The sequence below is a fragment of the Pangasianodon hypophthalmus genome, chromosome 8 (genome assembly GCF_027358585.1).
Source record: "Pangasianodon hypophthalmus isolate fPanHyp1 chromosome 8, fPanHyp1.pri, whole genome shotgun sequence".
In the NCBI taxonomy this organism is placed as follows: domain Eukaryota; kingdom Metazoa; phylum Chordata; class Actinopteri; order Siluriformes; family Pangasiidae; genus Pangasianodon; species Pangasianodon hypophthalmus.
Genome location: NC_069717.1, coordinates 16,308,790 through 16,324,045, shown reverse-complemented (window position 1 = coordinate 16,324,045; position 15,256 = coordinate 16,308,790). Strand labels below are relative to the sequence as shown.

Here is a 15,256-nt window from a genome sequence, read left to right as displayed (position 1 = left end):
TATTTACGGACCTGACTGTATGTATCCATGTGTGTATGTGTACATGCACTGTACTCTCTGACCTTATGAACTTGCAGTCCTTGCATGTGATATGGAGCTGGAACATGTCCCGACATTCCACACTTTCTATTAGCTGCAGGGGAACCTGAGAGAGGGACGGAGAAAGAGACAGACAGACAGATAGACAGAAGGTTGTAGGGGGTGATGGAGTTAAAAAGCAGGATTCTGTTTATGTTTTGAGGACTTGAAAAATGTTCTCTGACTAGCTGAAGCTTTCTATCAAAAGAGGATTTAATTCAACATTTGCCATTTAACATTTTTACTAAGCCTATTTTCAAAGTGGTGCAGTGTTTGGTCACCAAAGTTTGTACAGCTGATGACAAAACACGCTGCAACCTGTAGAAAATGTCAGAATCTGTTTTAAGTTTAAAATTCCAGGTTTAATTCTGTCCTAATTGCATTTCATGCATTATATTTCTTCTCTATATAATATAAAGACTACAGGTTACCCAGTCAATTCAACTCGTTTAAATTTAGCAACGGTAACAGCAAGGTTTAGTAAAATAGCCATGAAATGAAGGTTAACCAACAAAAGCCTCTCCCCTAAGAAATTTTGCAAAATTACAGCTTATATTTTAATCAGATATTCAGCTTCATAGCAGTCACTTTCTGTACTGGTGAAGCAACTAGTGAAAATAACTCAAACAATACAAATAGCCACCCTAAGTAATTGTGCTTCAAAAATCACTTCTATCTCTAAGCATAATAACACAGAGGTGGGTTTTCCATTACACAAACTAGGAAATGTCACATTATAGGCTACTGCAAGACTGCTGTGAGAAGGCATGTTTATAGGTATCAATGTTTATTAGAGCTGTAACAATTAGTTGACACAACTGATTATGTTAATACAAGCCTCAACTAATGATTATTTTGATAATTGTTCAATTAATCCATTATGTGGATTATCTTGACATTATTATTATTATTATTATTGTTGTTACATATTTAAATAACCTCAAATACTACTACATACTTCTGAACTAGAGTTAATTAAATAATAGGTAACTAACTGCGATAAAATGTTACTGTCATATCATACCATAAGAATATTATCACGTGTTTATCTCAGCCAAATGAGACACACAAACTAACAGAAGGCAACAGTATTTTATACTGATTTGTTAAATTCTGACCAGACAAATTCAAAATACAGGCAAAATAAATATTCACTGGCTGTCTCACTGACATTTAAATTAATTTAAACTAATCTTGCTTGCCGTGTGCATGCAGGGCGAATTATTTTCAGTGTGAGGAATCAGCTGTAAAAACTTTGGGGTTGATTCTTGGTTTTCAATGTCTGGTGAATCAGTGAAATGACTCTTTTTTTGGATTGACATCGATGTGAACAAAAAGCAGGATGGAGACTTGATGACTTGACACACAGCATTTATTGAAACACTACGCTACCGCCCAGCACTGCATGAGTGTTTTGAAATGAAGAAATGTTCCTCTAATAGACTAATTAGTCATCTGAGACCATGTCCCGTCTTTTTTCAACCCATCAAGTTGCCAACAAAGTACCAACCTTTTGGCCAAAGTAGCACAAGACAATGTTTTCTGATTGGGCAGGAGAGATAAATATGGCCATTAATATAGGTATAAATATATAGATATAGGTAAAAACCAGATAAGGTAGGACAACTCATAAGAACACATAGGGGTTAGTAAGCACGGTTCAACCACATACTCTTCCACCGTTTCTCACATTCTCACAAATGAATGATCATAAATCTAAATAAAACACAAGTTATGTCATGAGGCCAACAGTGTAGTGTAATGGAAAAATGTCCCATTTTGGTCATTATCATCTCTCTGTTTTAACATGCTCCACCGTTTTCCATGAAATGCATTTTTAGAGAAGTGAAGTGACATGGCACGTGCTTCAAAAAAACTATTTAGTTGCCAACTATTTTTATTATTGAATTGTATTGATCTTGTTGATTAGTTGTTGCAGCCCTAATGACAATTACTGACGTGGCTTTTTATTTAACTAACAACAGATATGTGTTATAATATAAAAGTGCACAGGCCTCTATTCCTGGGTAGAATGTACTACAATAGTTGAAACTGAGTAGCAGCAGTGCTCCTACCGTTGCACCACATAGCGCTCAAAACAGACAGAATAATTTCACTCGCAATGTTTAATGTTTTGCGTTAAATTCATGTGAACTTTAATGTGAACTTGTGAAAGGTAATACTATAAAGTAATATAGTAAAAGTGATACCAATAGAAAATGATAAACAAGGGTAAGTCATGCACACCTGCAACAACAAAGAACTCACATATTGCAGACAGAACTCTGAATGATTGTGGCAACAAGAGAGGAGTCAAAAGAGCAATACCTAAAACACTGATCATTTCAGTCAAAGAAAGTAAAAGCATGGCACCATGCAACATGCACAAACAGCAACACATCAATAATGCATGAACAATGAAAGCCCCCTCAAAACTCCTGCTTGGTAAATGAAATATACTGAAAGGTTGATGTTATAGCCTCATATTATATTTCATGGGAGGGGCTTTTTTTTGTAGTAAAATGTGTAGCAGTTTCTTATTGTAAGAAGGCCTGTCTAGTTTAGGCTGACAAGTTTTGACTTGTCAAAACAATCATTATTAACCCTAGAGGAGAAGGTCAGTAGAGTAACAAAATAGTAAAAGTTGTTACTCACAGTTTTATTTTACATCATATTATTGAAAAAATAAATAAATAAATAAATAAATATATTTGTTTCAGCCATTCTTATTTATAACCCACAGTTAATGATTAATTGATTCAGCCATGATTTCCCAGTTGCCGACTTATTTTGGGGCTAGGCGACTCTGATGTGATAATTCCTGGCATCGCAGAGTATAAAAAAACAGCTACTTTTTTCGACTATCCCTCTGGTTTACAGAACTGACAATCCTTGCTGTCCACATCTCCCCAACCAATATTCCCTCCGCATTTTCTCTTATTTCACTTTTTTTCCTTATTTCTGCACTAAAATAGTGACAAAATCTCAAAATCACATTATAGACAAGGTTTCACCTTGAACTAATCGTAAGCAATTCAAGTCGTGTAGTGTGAAAGGGTCAGTGATTCTGATATTCTGAAAGACATGTAGAGTGCCCATGGCTTAACTATTTCTACACTGCTGGCCTCACTACTTCCGAAATCTTTTTACCACACCATTTTTCAAAGACAATTCCTGTCCCCTAAAATGGTGTTTTTAAAAATAGGTCCACCCACACTAAAACAGAAAGACTTTCACTGTAATAAAATATCCATATGAGTGTGAACAAGGTCAACATGTCACATCAGTCTCAAGGGCATACATGCTTTACTAGAACTGTGTCAGTACTAGCCAACTTAACCAACTTTGTGATGCCACACATTCCTGAATTCACACATTCTACTACTGCAAAAGAAGACAACACCCTTTTCTGGCTTGGCACAAGAATTCCTTGGCCATTTGTAGGTATTTCCCTTATTTAGACATATTTTAGCCAAATATTCACTACACTCTTAAATAATGAATAAAGTGCACACATTCAGCTTTAATTTGAGGGTATTTACATCCAAATTGAGTGAATACTATTGGTATTACAGCACTTTTTATATGTGCCCCTCCCCCTTTAAGAGATCAAAAGTAATTGGACAACTGGCTGCTCAGCTGTTCCATGGCCAGGTGTGTTATTCCCTCATAATTTCACTTACGACTACGGAGTTTATTTCATGTATAGCATTTGCATTTGGAATCTGTCACTGCCAGTGAAGCAAGCCATCATTAGGCTAAAAAAATCAAAACAAACCCATTAACAAAAAACATTGAATGTGGCCACTATTTGGTACATACTCAAAAAGAAAAATGCACTGGTGAGCTCAGGAACACCAAAAAGCCCAGACCACCAGTGAAAACAACTGTGGTGGACAAACAGTTGGCCAGATCAAGAACATCCGCCAGAAAGCAGATGTATCTGTGTCAAAGTCAACAATCAAGAGAAGTCTTCACCAGAGTAAATAAAGGAGTATGGAGAATGGAAAGAACTGCTCATGATTTGACACGTACCACCTCTTTTGTGAAAGATGGTGGACGTAGTGTTAGGTGGAGGTATGGCTGTCAATAGCGACTGGTTCCCTTGTATTTATTGATGATGCAGAGCATCATCAAGGAAGAAACCAAGTGTCTGGGAATGGCTATGGGTTCCAGACTTCGGGCAATCATTGGCAGCAAAGGATCTGCAGTGTTAAAAATGACAATTTAACTTACGCTTGTTATTACTTTTTTACAGTTACTTTTGAGCCCCTAAAACTGATTCATCATTTAATTTCAACTCCAAAATACTGTGGTAGAAAGCTAAAATAACAATAACTTTGTTATTGTCCAAATATTTATAGACCTAACTGTATTTACTACACCGAATGAAAACACAGAATTAAATGTTCCATGCAAGAACAGAACCGAGCCCAAAATGAAAAGGAGAGATGTTATGATGTGCTAGACATGTGCTAGATGCTTGGTGTAAAATGGGTTTTCTCTGCAAACCCAAGTACCTGATTTGTGTACATGATAGATTAAGACTTTTAATAGAGTTGTACTGAACATGTATAATCTTTATTTAGTCCCATGAGCTTCATATCTGGGTGCCCATTCCCGCCTGCATGAGAGTAAAAACCAACCGTTCCTAAGACTTTTTTGACCTTTGTGCTGCCCCCCAATTTGCACACCACAAGAATGCTGCTGCCTGTATCAAAATATGGCCAGATGTGATGTTTCTTTTCTCATATTATTTATTGACTTAATGTAGGCATGGGCATGATGAATATATGAAAAGTGATTAATCTTTCTCTCACTCATACAGACATGAACATTTTTCCATTCGACATCTACCCTTGTCACTTTCTCTCAGTCATCCACATCCTTGCACTGGCTCACTGTCAGGCCTGTGGAAACAGCAGTAAAGATGTCTGTAAGTCTCCCAAAAGTGTCACCTACATACACGCACTTTCACAGGGACACAGGGAGCAGACATCTTCTACAAGAACATTCATTTACCTCCCTGAAATGTCATGATAGAACAATGTAATGCATTTCCAAACCTAACCACAGCAGGGGAAAAAAAAAAAAAAAACACTGAAGAAACCTTGACAGAGGGTATGCACAGGGAAGACAGATGAATAACTAAACAAAAGCACTGTAGCCACAGCAAGGTGCTTAAAAAGCAGAATAAGCAAAGGGCGTCAACAAACCTACACATACAAACTATGTCTGTAGCCACTGGCCCTTTTTTGAAGCCTGCCTGTCTGACTGCATAATTCTGCAATGTCCTGCACATAACTTATTAAAGAAATTTATGAATAAATTTAGCAGCACAACATGAAAGCCACCCGTGGTCCCACTATCTACCAAACTCAGCTACTTTCAAATTTGCCAATTCATTTACAGCATCTTCCATTGTACTCAGTCTGTTGCTATACACAGTTTGTCGGCCTTTACTCTAGCCATCAATGTAAAGGGACCACCACAGATCCACTTAGAAGATGCTATTTGGTGGTAGACCATTTTCAGCACCGCAGTCCTGTAGTCTTTCATCAGTGGTCAGTTTCCGAGCAAAGGAAGGCTGTTGGATAGATACTGGCATGCAGACTGCTCTCAACATTAAGGTGTTTAAACAACCCCCAACCCCTTTTAACTAATTACAACAAAAAAGTACAACTTTTTTTAAATGGCAGACTTGACTTGCTCAGGCTGCTATAAAGAAATTATGCCACCTGCTGGTTTCCAACCAGCAGCATTTTGGTGACAGAACTAAATTAGTCAAGAATTGACTCAACAGAGATGGGAACAGTTTGAAGTTATGCAAAGTGTTAAACCTTGTCCCTGGAAAAGGGGCAATGTACAATTAAGAGGTTAAAGATTTGTGTACTGGATTGAGGTGGGACTACGTATACAGAATTTTCAGCCCCTAGGGTTACAAAAAAGTACAATGTTTGGCCAGTAAAAACATTTAAGGACACAATACATTTATTGTTGGAAAGAATCATTTGTATTCACAGAGAACACCAACAAACTTGCATATGTGTTTTCAAATATTCCAGCATTTATTGATGTCAACAATACAGGTTAGTTGTGTGCTAGCGAGATAACAGTATCTCTAAAAACCAAAGAGGATGTGACTAGTCATTTTTTAATATCTGATGACCAGCTAAAACATTGGACTACAATCAACAATGGAAAGAATGCCCAGAATAGACTGAAGCTGTTAGGATTTGGCAGGAAAAATCTGTATCCAAAGTATCTTTGAATGACTCAAGCATATAGAGCACACTAAAATTAGCTTTATTCCTCCAACCAACTGCCAAGTCTGATCTTTCCCTGTGAAAGGAAAGACAAGGAGCTCTGGCTACCAAGCCACACACTTACATTGACTATGGACTCTTTAAACTTGATGTGTAGGCGGTAGCTGGACATGGCAATGACTGCATCCTCCGCTCTCCCCACATACTTTGTAAACTCTCCATGCAGCTCTGGGAAGGGCACCTGCAACAAAAGTAAACTATTACAGCAAAATATTAAATACAGTCAGCTACAAAATTATTGGTATCTTTGGACAAGAAAATGTGGTAATAAAAAATCTCAAACTGAACATATCAGAGAAATCTAACATTTAATTGAAGTAAATTTACTCAAAAATGGAAAAAAACTTATCAGAAATATATATTTAACAAAACCACAAGTCAAAATTATTGGCAATTCTGCATTTAGTTCTTTGCGCAACCTCCCTTTGCCATCATTATAACGGCACTTAGTCTTCTCCTGTAATGTCTGATGAGATTGGAGAATTGAGGGTTTGAGGGATTGGAGAATCAAGGAATCCGAGACTGCTCCTCAACACAGAATGCCTCCAGATCCTCCAGGGTTCAACGTCCTCTCTGTGGACTCCCCTTCACCAATTTTTACTGACCCATTTTTGCGTGGCTTTGTATGTGTGTTTTGATCAGCCATGACACAGTTGACTCCAGAGGTAGCCAGATTTTCATTTAAAATTTCATGGTACATCATGAAGTCCATGATGGCATGTATCCTAACATGGCTCCTGGGCCCTTTAAAAGAAAAAAATGCTAACATCTTCTGCAACTCTCCAAACAAGTTCCCCTCTAAAACTTCTCACTGTGTGGGGGCAAAATACACTTGTGTCCTCTTCCAAGCAGGTTCATTACAGCTCCTGCTGTTTTACTTAATGATTAGTTCTCTAACAGTGGATATGAACACTTTCAAGTATTCTTCGAGTTATTTTTATAGTCACTGCCTGATTTATGAAGGTCAGCACACATTTATCTCGTTTCATTTTCTAATCTCTAAACCCCATGTAAATGAATGTCTAAGGGAATTACAGTTCAACACTTAATACCATAATTCCCGCCAAGCTTGTCCCCAAGCTACAGGACCTGGGTTTCGACAGCCAGCGACCTGTGTAACTGGATCCTGGACTTTCTGACAGAGAGGCCACAGGTGGTCCACTGGCTGATGAAACAGCCTACAGAGAGGAGGTCTGAACCCTGGCTGCTTGGTGCTCAGATGACATCCTCTCCCTGAAAATAAGCCAAACAAAGGAGATGACTGTGGACCACATGAAGAGACGGTGAGCACCTCCCTATTCACATCAACAGAACAAAGGTGGAAAGGGTCTGCAGCTTTAAATTCCTTGGCATCCACATTTCCAATGACCTCAAATGGTCCATTCACACTCACACAGTGGTGAGTACAACCTGGCAGCATCTATAATTCCTGCAGAAGCTGAGACAGTTTGGAATGTCCCCGGACATTCTCACCAACCTTTATCATCGCACCATTGACAGCATTTTCAGTGGCTGCATCACAGCCTGGTATAGCAGCTGTTCCATTGGCGACTGCAGGGACCTACAAACAGTGGTTTCAATAAGCTGAGCTCAACGTCAGAGGGAAAATGCTAACATTTTACGTTGCCTGAAGACAGCCATAGAGACCATCAAGGATAGCTGTCACCCAGGACACTTTCAGCTGCTTCCATCTGGCAGGAGCTACCAGAGCACCCAGGGGTGCACAAACAGACTGAAAAACAATTACTTTCCCCAAACCATCAGACTCTTAAACAGTCAATGACAGCATAATTTGCAAAGCTTTTTCGCCCACTACTTTGCACATTGCACAATTAGTATGTACACGACCACATATATTCATGTATATTTTGTGTATCTCCTGTGTGTTTTTTTGTATACTGAAAGTTTATTGTTTGTGCCCTTGGTACACTTTGTATTTGTATATATTGTATATATGTTATATGTTAATATATGTCCAGTATTTGTTATTGGAGCTACCACAAGAATTTCAATGTGCAAGTTTCCATGTGTCAACTGTGCAAATGACAAATAAAGGACTTTGACTTTTGATTTCATATTTATATCCTAGTGAAACAGGAAGTTGTGGATGACAGCAAAAACAAAAATTTTAATTTTTAATAATTTTTAAAACAAAATATAAATGGGAACATGCTATGACTGCATTTTGTTCATAAGAACTTCTAGGAGGACCACTAGTTGCAACACATGTAGCATTGTTAATTAAATAGTTGTGACACATGTAGCATTGTTAATAAAATGCTTTCTAAAATGTTATAGGATATATTTCCATTAATTAAAGGTTAAATTTTTCTAATGTACATTATTAAAAAGAAATAATGCACTGGTGAGCTCTGGAACACCAAAAGACCAGGAGGACCACAGAAAACAACTGTGGTGAATGACAGAAGAATTCTTTCCCTGGAAAGGTAAAGCCCCTTCACAACAGTTGGCCAGATCAAGAACACCAGGAGGTAGCTGTATCTATGACAAAGTCAACAATCAAGAGGGGGGTTCACCTGAGTAAATACAGAGGGCTTCTACAAAATCTAAACAATTGGTAAGCCTCTGAAAAGGAAGACCAGATTAGAGTTTGCCAGAAGACATCTAAAAAGCCTGTACAGTTCTGGAACAACATCCTATGGACAGATGAGAGAAAGATGAACTTACATCTTGTATAGGGCTATATTATCTGCTCAGATTCAGACAAATGCTTAAAAACTGACTGAACTGGGCTTCACAGTGCAGATAGACATTGATCCAAAGCATATTTTAAAAGCAACCCAAGATATTTTAAGCCAAAGCAGTGGAATGCTCTGCAAAATGGCCAAGTCAGTCACCCAACCTGAACCCAACTGAGCAGCAATACACTTGCTGAAGACAAAACTGAAGGCAAAATGCCCCAAGAGCAAGCATGAACTGAAGTTGCAGTAAAGGCCTGGCAGAGCATTATCAGGGAAGAAAACCAGCGTCTGGTGGTGTCTATGGGTTCCAGACTTCGGCAGTCATTGACTGCAAAGGATTTGCAACCAAGTATTAAAAATAACAATTTAATTAATGAGTATGTTAGGTTGTCCAATTACTTTTGGTCCCTTAGAACGTGGGGTGAAATTCCTACATCACTCACCTGAATTTCAACTCCAATACACTGTTGTAGACAGCTAAAATAACAATAAATTTGTCAATGTCCAAATATTTACGGACAAGAGCTAGAGTAGACCTAAAAATAAAATCTTAGTTTAATGAGTCTCACCTGTAGAGCCTCCTCCTCCAGAACAGGGGGCCTTCTTGGGAAGATCTGATTGGCCTGGACACACTCCAGACTTTGCTGGCCTTCCTCCTCCTACCAGACAAAACACAGGGTTTAAGTATGTATAGAAATGCCCTACATTAAAAACTATGTGCAAAGATGATGAGCTAATGGCTGGCAATACAATCCTATACACATTTTCTACATTACACTAAGTCAAAAGCATTTACTTGGATTATCCTACGCCAGACAACTGTGGTGATTTCTGGCCCATTCACTTATAATGTGTATGTTTACCCCCACACCAAAACATTTACCACAATCAACTACGTCTTAAATCTTATTTCCAAAAACAAGCAAGACTCAAAAGGACTTAACTCATGTACTTCAAGCTCATTTGTCTTCATTTGTGGTTTAAAATTACATAACAGCACAACAGTACTCATCAACAATACTGTTATTACAGAGTTAAATTGAAAATGCATGTTGTCGTGTTTGCTGCACATCTGCATCTGTATCTGTAATGAAGAGCAATTTCATTCCATCTAGCATCATCATGAATGATGCTAAACCAGCACCTTGGAAAAACTCCTGTTGTTGAATCATGCCAGTTCACTAATTCAGTTGACCAACACCACCACCCACATATACACACCGCATCTCTTCAGCTAGCAGAGTGGACTGTTTTCAGCTCAAATTCCTCTCTGCGTAAATCCACAACCACTCGTCCATTCCACAACCAGTTACAAACAAGAACAACTATTAAATCACTCATGATTAGAGATGTACTGATCTCCACGTTTAGATACAACACTGATATCACACAATACTGATAGCTTAAGTAAACAACACGTGTTCATGTGTATCCGTGTCGTGCCTTAACACAGCATAAAGTATGAAAGTTAAACAAAATGGAAAAACATGTCCACTCTGATTTGATTCTAATGCAGCACTTCATGCCTGTATTGACCCAGATACCGATATTCAGTACTGCATCTGTACATCTCTACTTATGACTCTTTTATAAGCAATCTGTCCAGATACATCTACATGTAATTTGTGTGGTCAAATCCTTTAAGAAATATCTTGAATGCTGTGACTACATGACTTGTCAGCAGACATACATGGAGACAGTGCTCATGTAAGCAGCTCTTCAACTGTGAAAAAAATCAAGACCAACAGATGCATGATAAAATGAAAAAATGAAATCTTGACAAATACAGATAGATGACAAATTAGAGAGAAAACCCAACAAAGTGTGTTATTAAGATGCTTGGCCACCACGATCCACCAAAACAGCTTCAATGCACCATTGTATACAACTGGGGTGTCAAACTAAAATTCTGCACTGTGAGACCCTTAAGTGCCGTAATCGAAGTCTAGTTTTTTCCTTAATTATTTATCATATTCTATCAATTAACACCAATAACCTAGGCTCTGAAATTAGAATAGAATGTTAAATGAATGCTTTTCTTTGTTTAATCACATTTTATTGGCTACCAGCTGCTGGTGAGAAATAGGATTAGCCAGTCAGGATGATGCATTTTTCCTGTTTCTGTTTCCTGTTTCCACTATAAGCACAGAGATACTGAGGTGAGAGTCAGTAATGTAGCTTGCTGGAGTTTACTGCAAAAGAAAAGTTGATCAAAATTTATAATATATGGTGTATTCTTCCCCTATTATTGATGTTAAGCATTTTCAGTTGAACTGTCAAAGGTATTTTATGGCAATGTCATTAATATGGAAAGATTAATAAATATTAATGATTGTTTGGTGGTAGATTGTGCCACTAATAAGTAAATAACAAATTAGTGTCCTCATCGCTCCTAATGCTGTCTGCCATCCAACCTGAAGTGCATGAGTGCATCACACTTTCCTTAATTGCCACAGTTATTCTAATAGTACTGATAAAGAAAACAATTGTGATTTTATTTTGTATATGTCCTCATCCCATTGAAATTTCTTGTTATGCCACACGACGTGCTTTTGAAATCATTTGGTAATATGTGGTCAAGCCAGTTGCGGTAGAAACTGGTGTGCATGTATATACGGTGGTTTATGGTGACTATCCTTCGGATGGGGGGTTACCGTCTGTCTAGGGGGGTTACCGTCTGTCACTTTTACTTAAGCACTATAATGAGAGCTCACGCACACGCCACAGATTTGCTGTGAATAGTGTGAAATGTTGAGCAGTAGTGGACTACATGCTACATCAGTATTATTTTTTTCCAAGTTCACAGGCATTGTGTTTGACACATGTGATATAGTTTCTAAAAGTCTCTGATACTCTGCTGGAGTATTTTTCCACAGTATATTCCCTCAGTTGGTGTCCCTCAGAGGTGACAGAAAAGAGAAGAACGTAAGTGTAGGATCTTATTCTGCTCTTTACCATGACCCCAGATGAAGGAGTATGGATCACTGTTGCTGGCTTTTGACTGTCACTCCCCCAACTTGACCTGCAGCTGTGACACAAGAATAATAAAACGTTCAGTAAAGGATGAAAGAAATGCAGAACGTTACAGGTTTGCTAGGACCTGAAAAACATGCAGAGCTCTAATATAGATAACACTGCAGCAAAATACAAACAGCATGTTCTATAGATAAACGTATCTGCTAAGCTTGTGCAATACTGATTTATCCCTGCTCACAGTTTTTGATTTTATAATATCATGATCAGCGATGTAATCATCCAGAATTAATGGCCTAAAAAAAGACAGGAAAATGAGTATTTCCACATTTCAGGTATAAAAAAGTACAGCGGGCATATCATCAGCTATGCAGCCAGAATTGCAGCAACTACAAAAACACAGGTGGATGGTGGATTTTTAGATGATGCCACAGTAATGTATATTAAACAGTAAAAAGAAAACATAACAGTACATTTTCAATGCAGCCCTGTTACAAATGTCAACATGGCAAACATTTTAACTGTTAATGCTGCTCAAAGTTTTGAGCATCTGCAGTGACCATCACAAATGCATGTCAGGCAATTAATTATTAACACCATTAACTTTATTTGTAATGGGTTTAACCCTTTTGGGTCAAAATCTTTCTCCATTTGTTCTATTTTAGCTGAAAACCAAAAGAGCTGTTTATGACCATTTTTTGCCCAAATTTTTCAGTGGCGTACCTAATAAATATAGTTAAATGCTGTTAAGTATACACCCATCAGCCATAACATTAAAACCACCTGCCTAATATTGTGTAGGTCTCCTTGTGCCACCAAAACACTTCTGACCCATCGTGGCATTAACTCCACAAAACCTGTGAAGGTGTGCTGTGGTACCTGGCACCAAGACGTTAGCAGCAGATCCTTTAAGTCCTGTAAGTTGCGAGGTGGGGCCTCCATGGATTGGACTTGTTAGTTCAGCACATCCCACAGAAGCTCACACAGTTTGAGATCTGGGGAATTCAAAGGCAAATCATCACCTCAAACTCTTTGTTATGTTCCTCAAATCATTCCAGAAAATTTTGATTTCAGTGTGTCAGGGCACATTATTGTGGTAAAAGAGGCCACTGCCATTAGCGAATACCGCTGCCATGAAGGGGTGTACTTGGTCTGTAACAATGGCAGTGGCCTCATTCAAAGTAACATGGTACGTGTCAAAGTAACAGCCAGATGAATGCCGGAGCCAAGGTTTCCCAGCAGAACATTGCCCAGAACATCTGTTGTCTGTTTGCATCCTGGTGCATCCTGGTGCCATTTCTTCTCCAGGTAAGCAACGCACACACTCCTTTAACGTCCACATGATGTAAAGTAAACGTGATTCATCAGACCAGGACACATTCTTCCACTGCTTCATGGTCCAGTTCTGATGCTCATGTTCCCATTGTAGGCACTTTTGGCGGTGGACACGGGTCAGCATGGGCACTCTGACCGGTCTGCTGCTCTGTAGCCCCATATGCAGCAAGCTGCAATGCACTGTGTGTTCTGACCCCTTTCTATCATAGCCAGCATTACCTTTTTTCAGCAATTTGTGCTACAGTAGCGCTTCTGTGGGATCAGACCAGGTGGGCTAGTCTTCGCTCCCCACATGTAACAATGAGCCTTGGGCACCCATGACCCTGTTGCCAGTTCACCGTTTGTCCTTCCTTGGACAACTTTTGAACACATCAACTTTGAGAACTGACTGTTCACTTGCTGCCTAATAGATCCCACCCCTTGACAGGTGCCACTGTAACAAGATAATCAATGTAATTCACCTGTTAGTGGTTTTAATGTTATGGTATACTTAATCAAACATGTAATGATAGATCAGATAACACTTTAATTTCTCCATTTATTGTGAAAAAAAGCACGGGAGCCCGTGTGCGTTGGGAGCACATGAGATGAGTGGCAGTGGGCGCAGCTTTCAGTAAGTGTCAGTTAATACTGGAGAGTTCAAAACACCTGTGCAAATTATTCCAGAGTCATGTGTGGCTCATCACCCCCTTTACTGGGGTGAAAAAGACTGCTCTTTTGGCATATTTCTGAGTGATAACTTGTTCTAGCGTACTCCTAGCGTTAAACTGAGAAACTCCTATGCAAAATTTGTAAAGGTTGTCAGGTCTGGTAATATAAAATAATCAAAATAAACATCACTTGATATCATGGCAGTGTAATATTATGTAGGGACGATAATAATTTTATATCGCAAAAGCCTTGTGTCTGCTTTAATAGTTAAAGAAGAAAAGTACACCAAGAAAGCTTTATTTATAATTTCTGTACCTGGATAAGACAAAATGGGCAAACTGTTGGACACTTCAGTGATGGAACATCTCCCATAGCGTTATGACATTGAAATCTGGGGATAAGAGGAGAATGTATACAAACATAAATAAACTGATACAAATATTAGTCTGTATAGCTTCTATAATTTCCCTCTTTACTCTCCAGACAATATAAATACCAGGGAGAGAAGGACAAACTTTCTCAAATGTGGAATGGGACTGGAACCAGCATGCAATGCGTCATACAGTATAAACATTCAATCAGACATCAAATTTAGCTACTGTTCACTTAAATTATTGCTCAGATAATTCTGGATCAGCACACACATGCTATTAAAAGTTTCCAGTACTTTAACACTCTGCATTTAACATTTGCAGTTTACTGTCACTTTGCCAAGCAAAACACATTTCATCTAAAGAACTCATTAAAAAAATAAAAGGTCATGTAGGTTGTAAGAATTTTATTATTATATGTGCTATTATCTCAAACTCTCTGAATGTTACTTCTTCACCAACTGTGACTCCTTTATGTCATGCAGGAATGATATATGGAATGATATATGGAAAGCACTTACAGGGGAATCACTCATAATATCTAAACAAGGAAAAACAACTATTATGTCTTAAAAGGGGGAAACTATTCCAGCTGTACACTTTCTTTGGCCCTGAGGAACTATTGTGAATCATATGCTAGGAACGAGTTCAGTGTGCAATAAAAACCCTCCATTTAGCTAATTCTGTGCATGTCTGACAACAACTGATAAAACATATCTACCACATGCACACATCTTACCACATCTAGTATGGTATGCTAACAGAGCAAGCCAACCACAAACCAACCACCTGTTTACAACTCAGATGAAAAAATATTGAA

The 15,256-nt window shown here is 38.4% G+C and overlaps 1 protein-coding gene across 19 annotated transcripts in view; it reads right to left on the bottom strand.

Moving 5' to 3' along the window:
* The window catches only part of mtmr3 (myotubularin related protein 3), a 40,306-nt gene that overhangs the window by 20,197 nt on the left and 4,853 nt on the right, over positions 1-15,256 (bottom strand). For 8 of the 19 annotated variants that reach the window (XM_034306628.2, XM_034306626.2, XM_053235959.1 and 5 more), the window contains exons 2-6: positions 14,381-14,456; positions 12,062-12,134; positions 9,676-9,765; positions 6,469-6,585; positions 63-145 (exon numbers count right to left, since the gene is read on the bottom strand). In XM_034306628.2, the coding sequence (XP_034162519.1) occupies positions 63-145; positions 6,469-6,585; positions 9,676-9,765; positions 12,062-12,064 (293 nt within the window). In that variant the 5' untranslated portion in view covers positions 12,065-12,134; positions 14,381-14,456. Of the gene's footprint in view, positions 1-62; positions 146-4,935; positions 4,989-6,468; positions 6,586-9,549; positions 9,584-9,675; positions 9,766-12,061; positions 12,135-12,958; positions 13,075-14,380; positions 14,457-15,256 lie in introns of those variants that run through there. The other 11 variants (XM_053235956.1, XM_053235957.1, XM_053235958.1 and 8 more) reach the window with 7 other exon arrangements.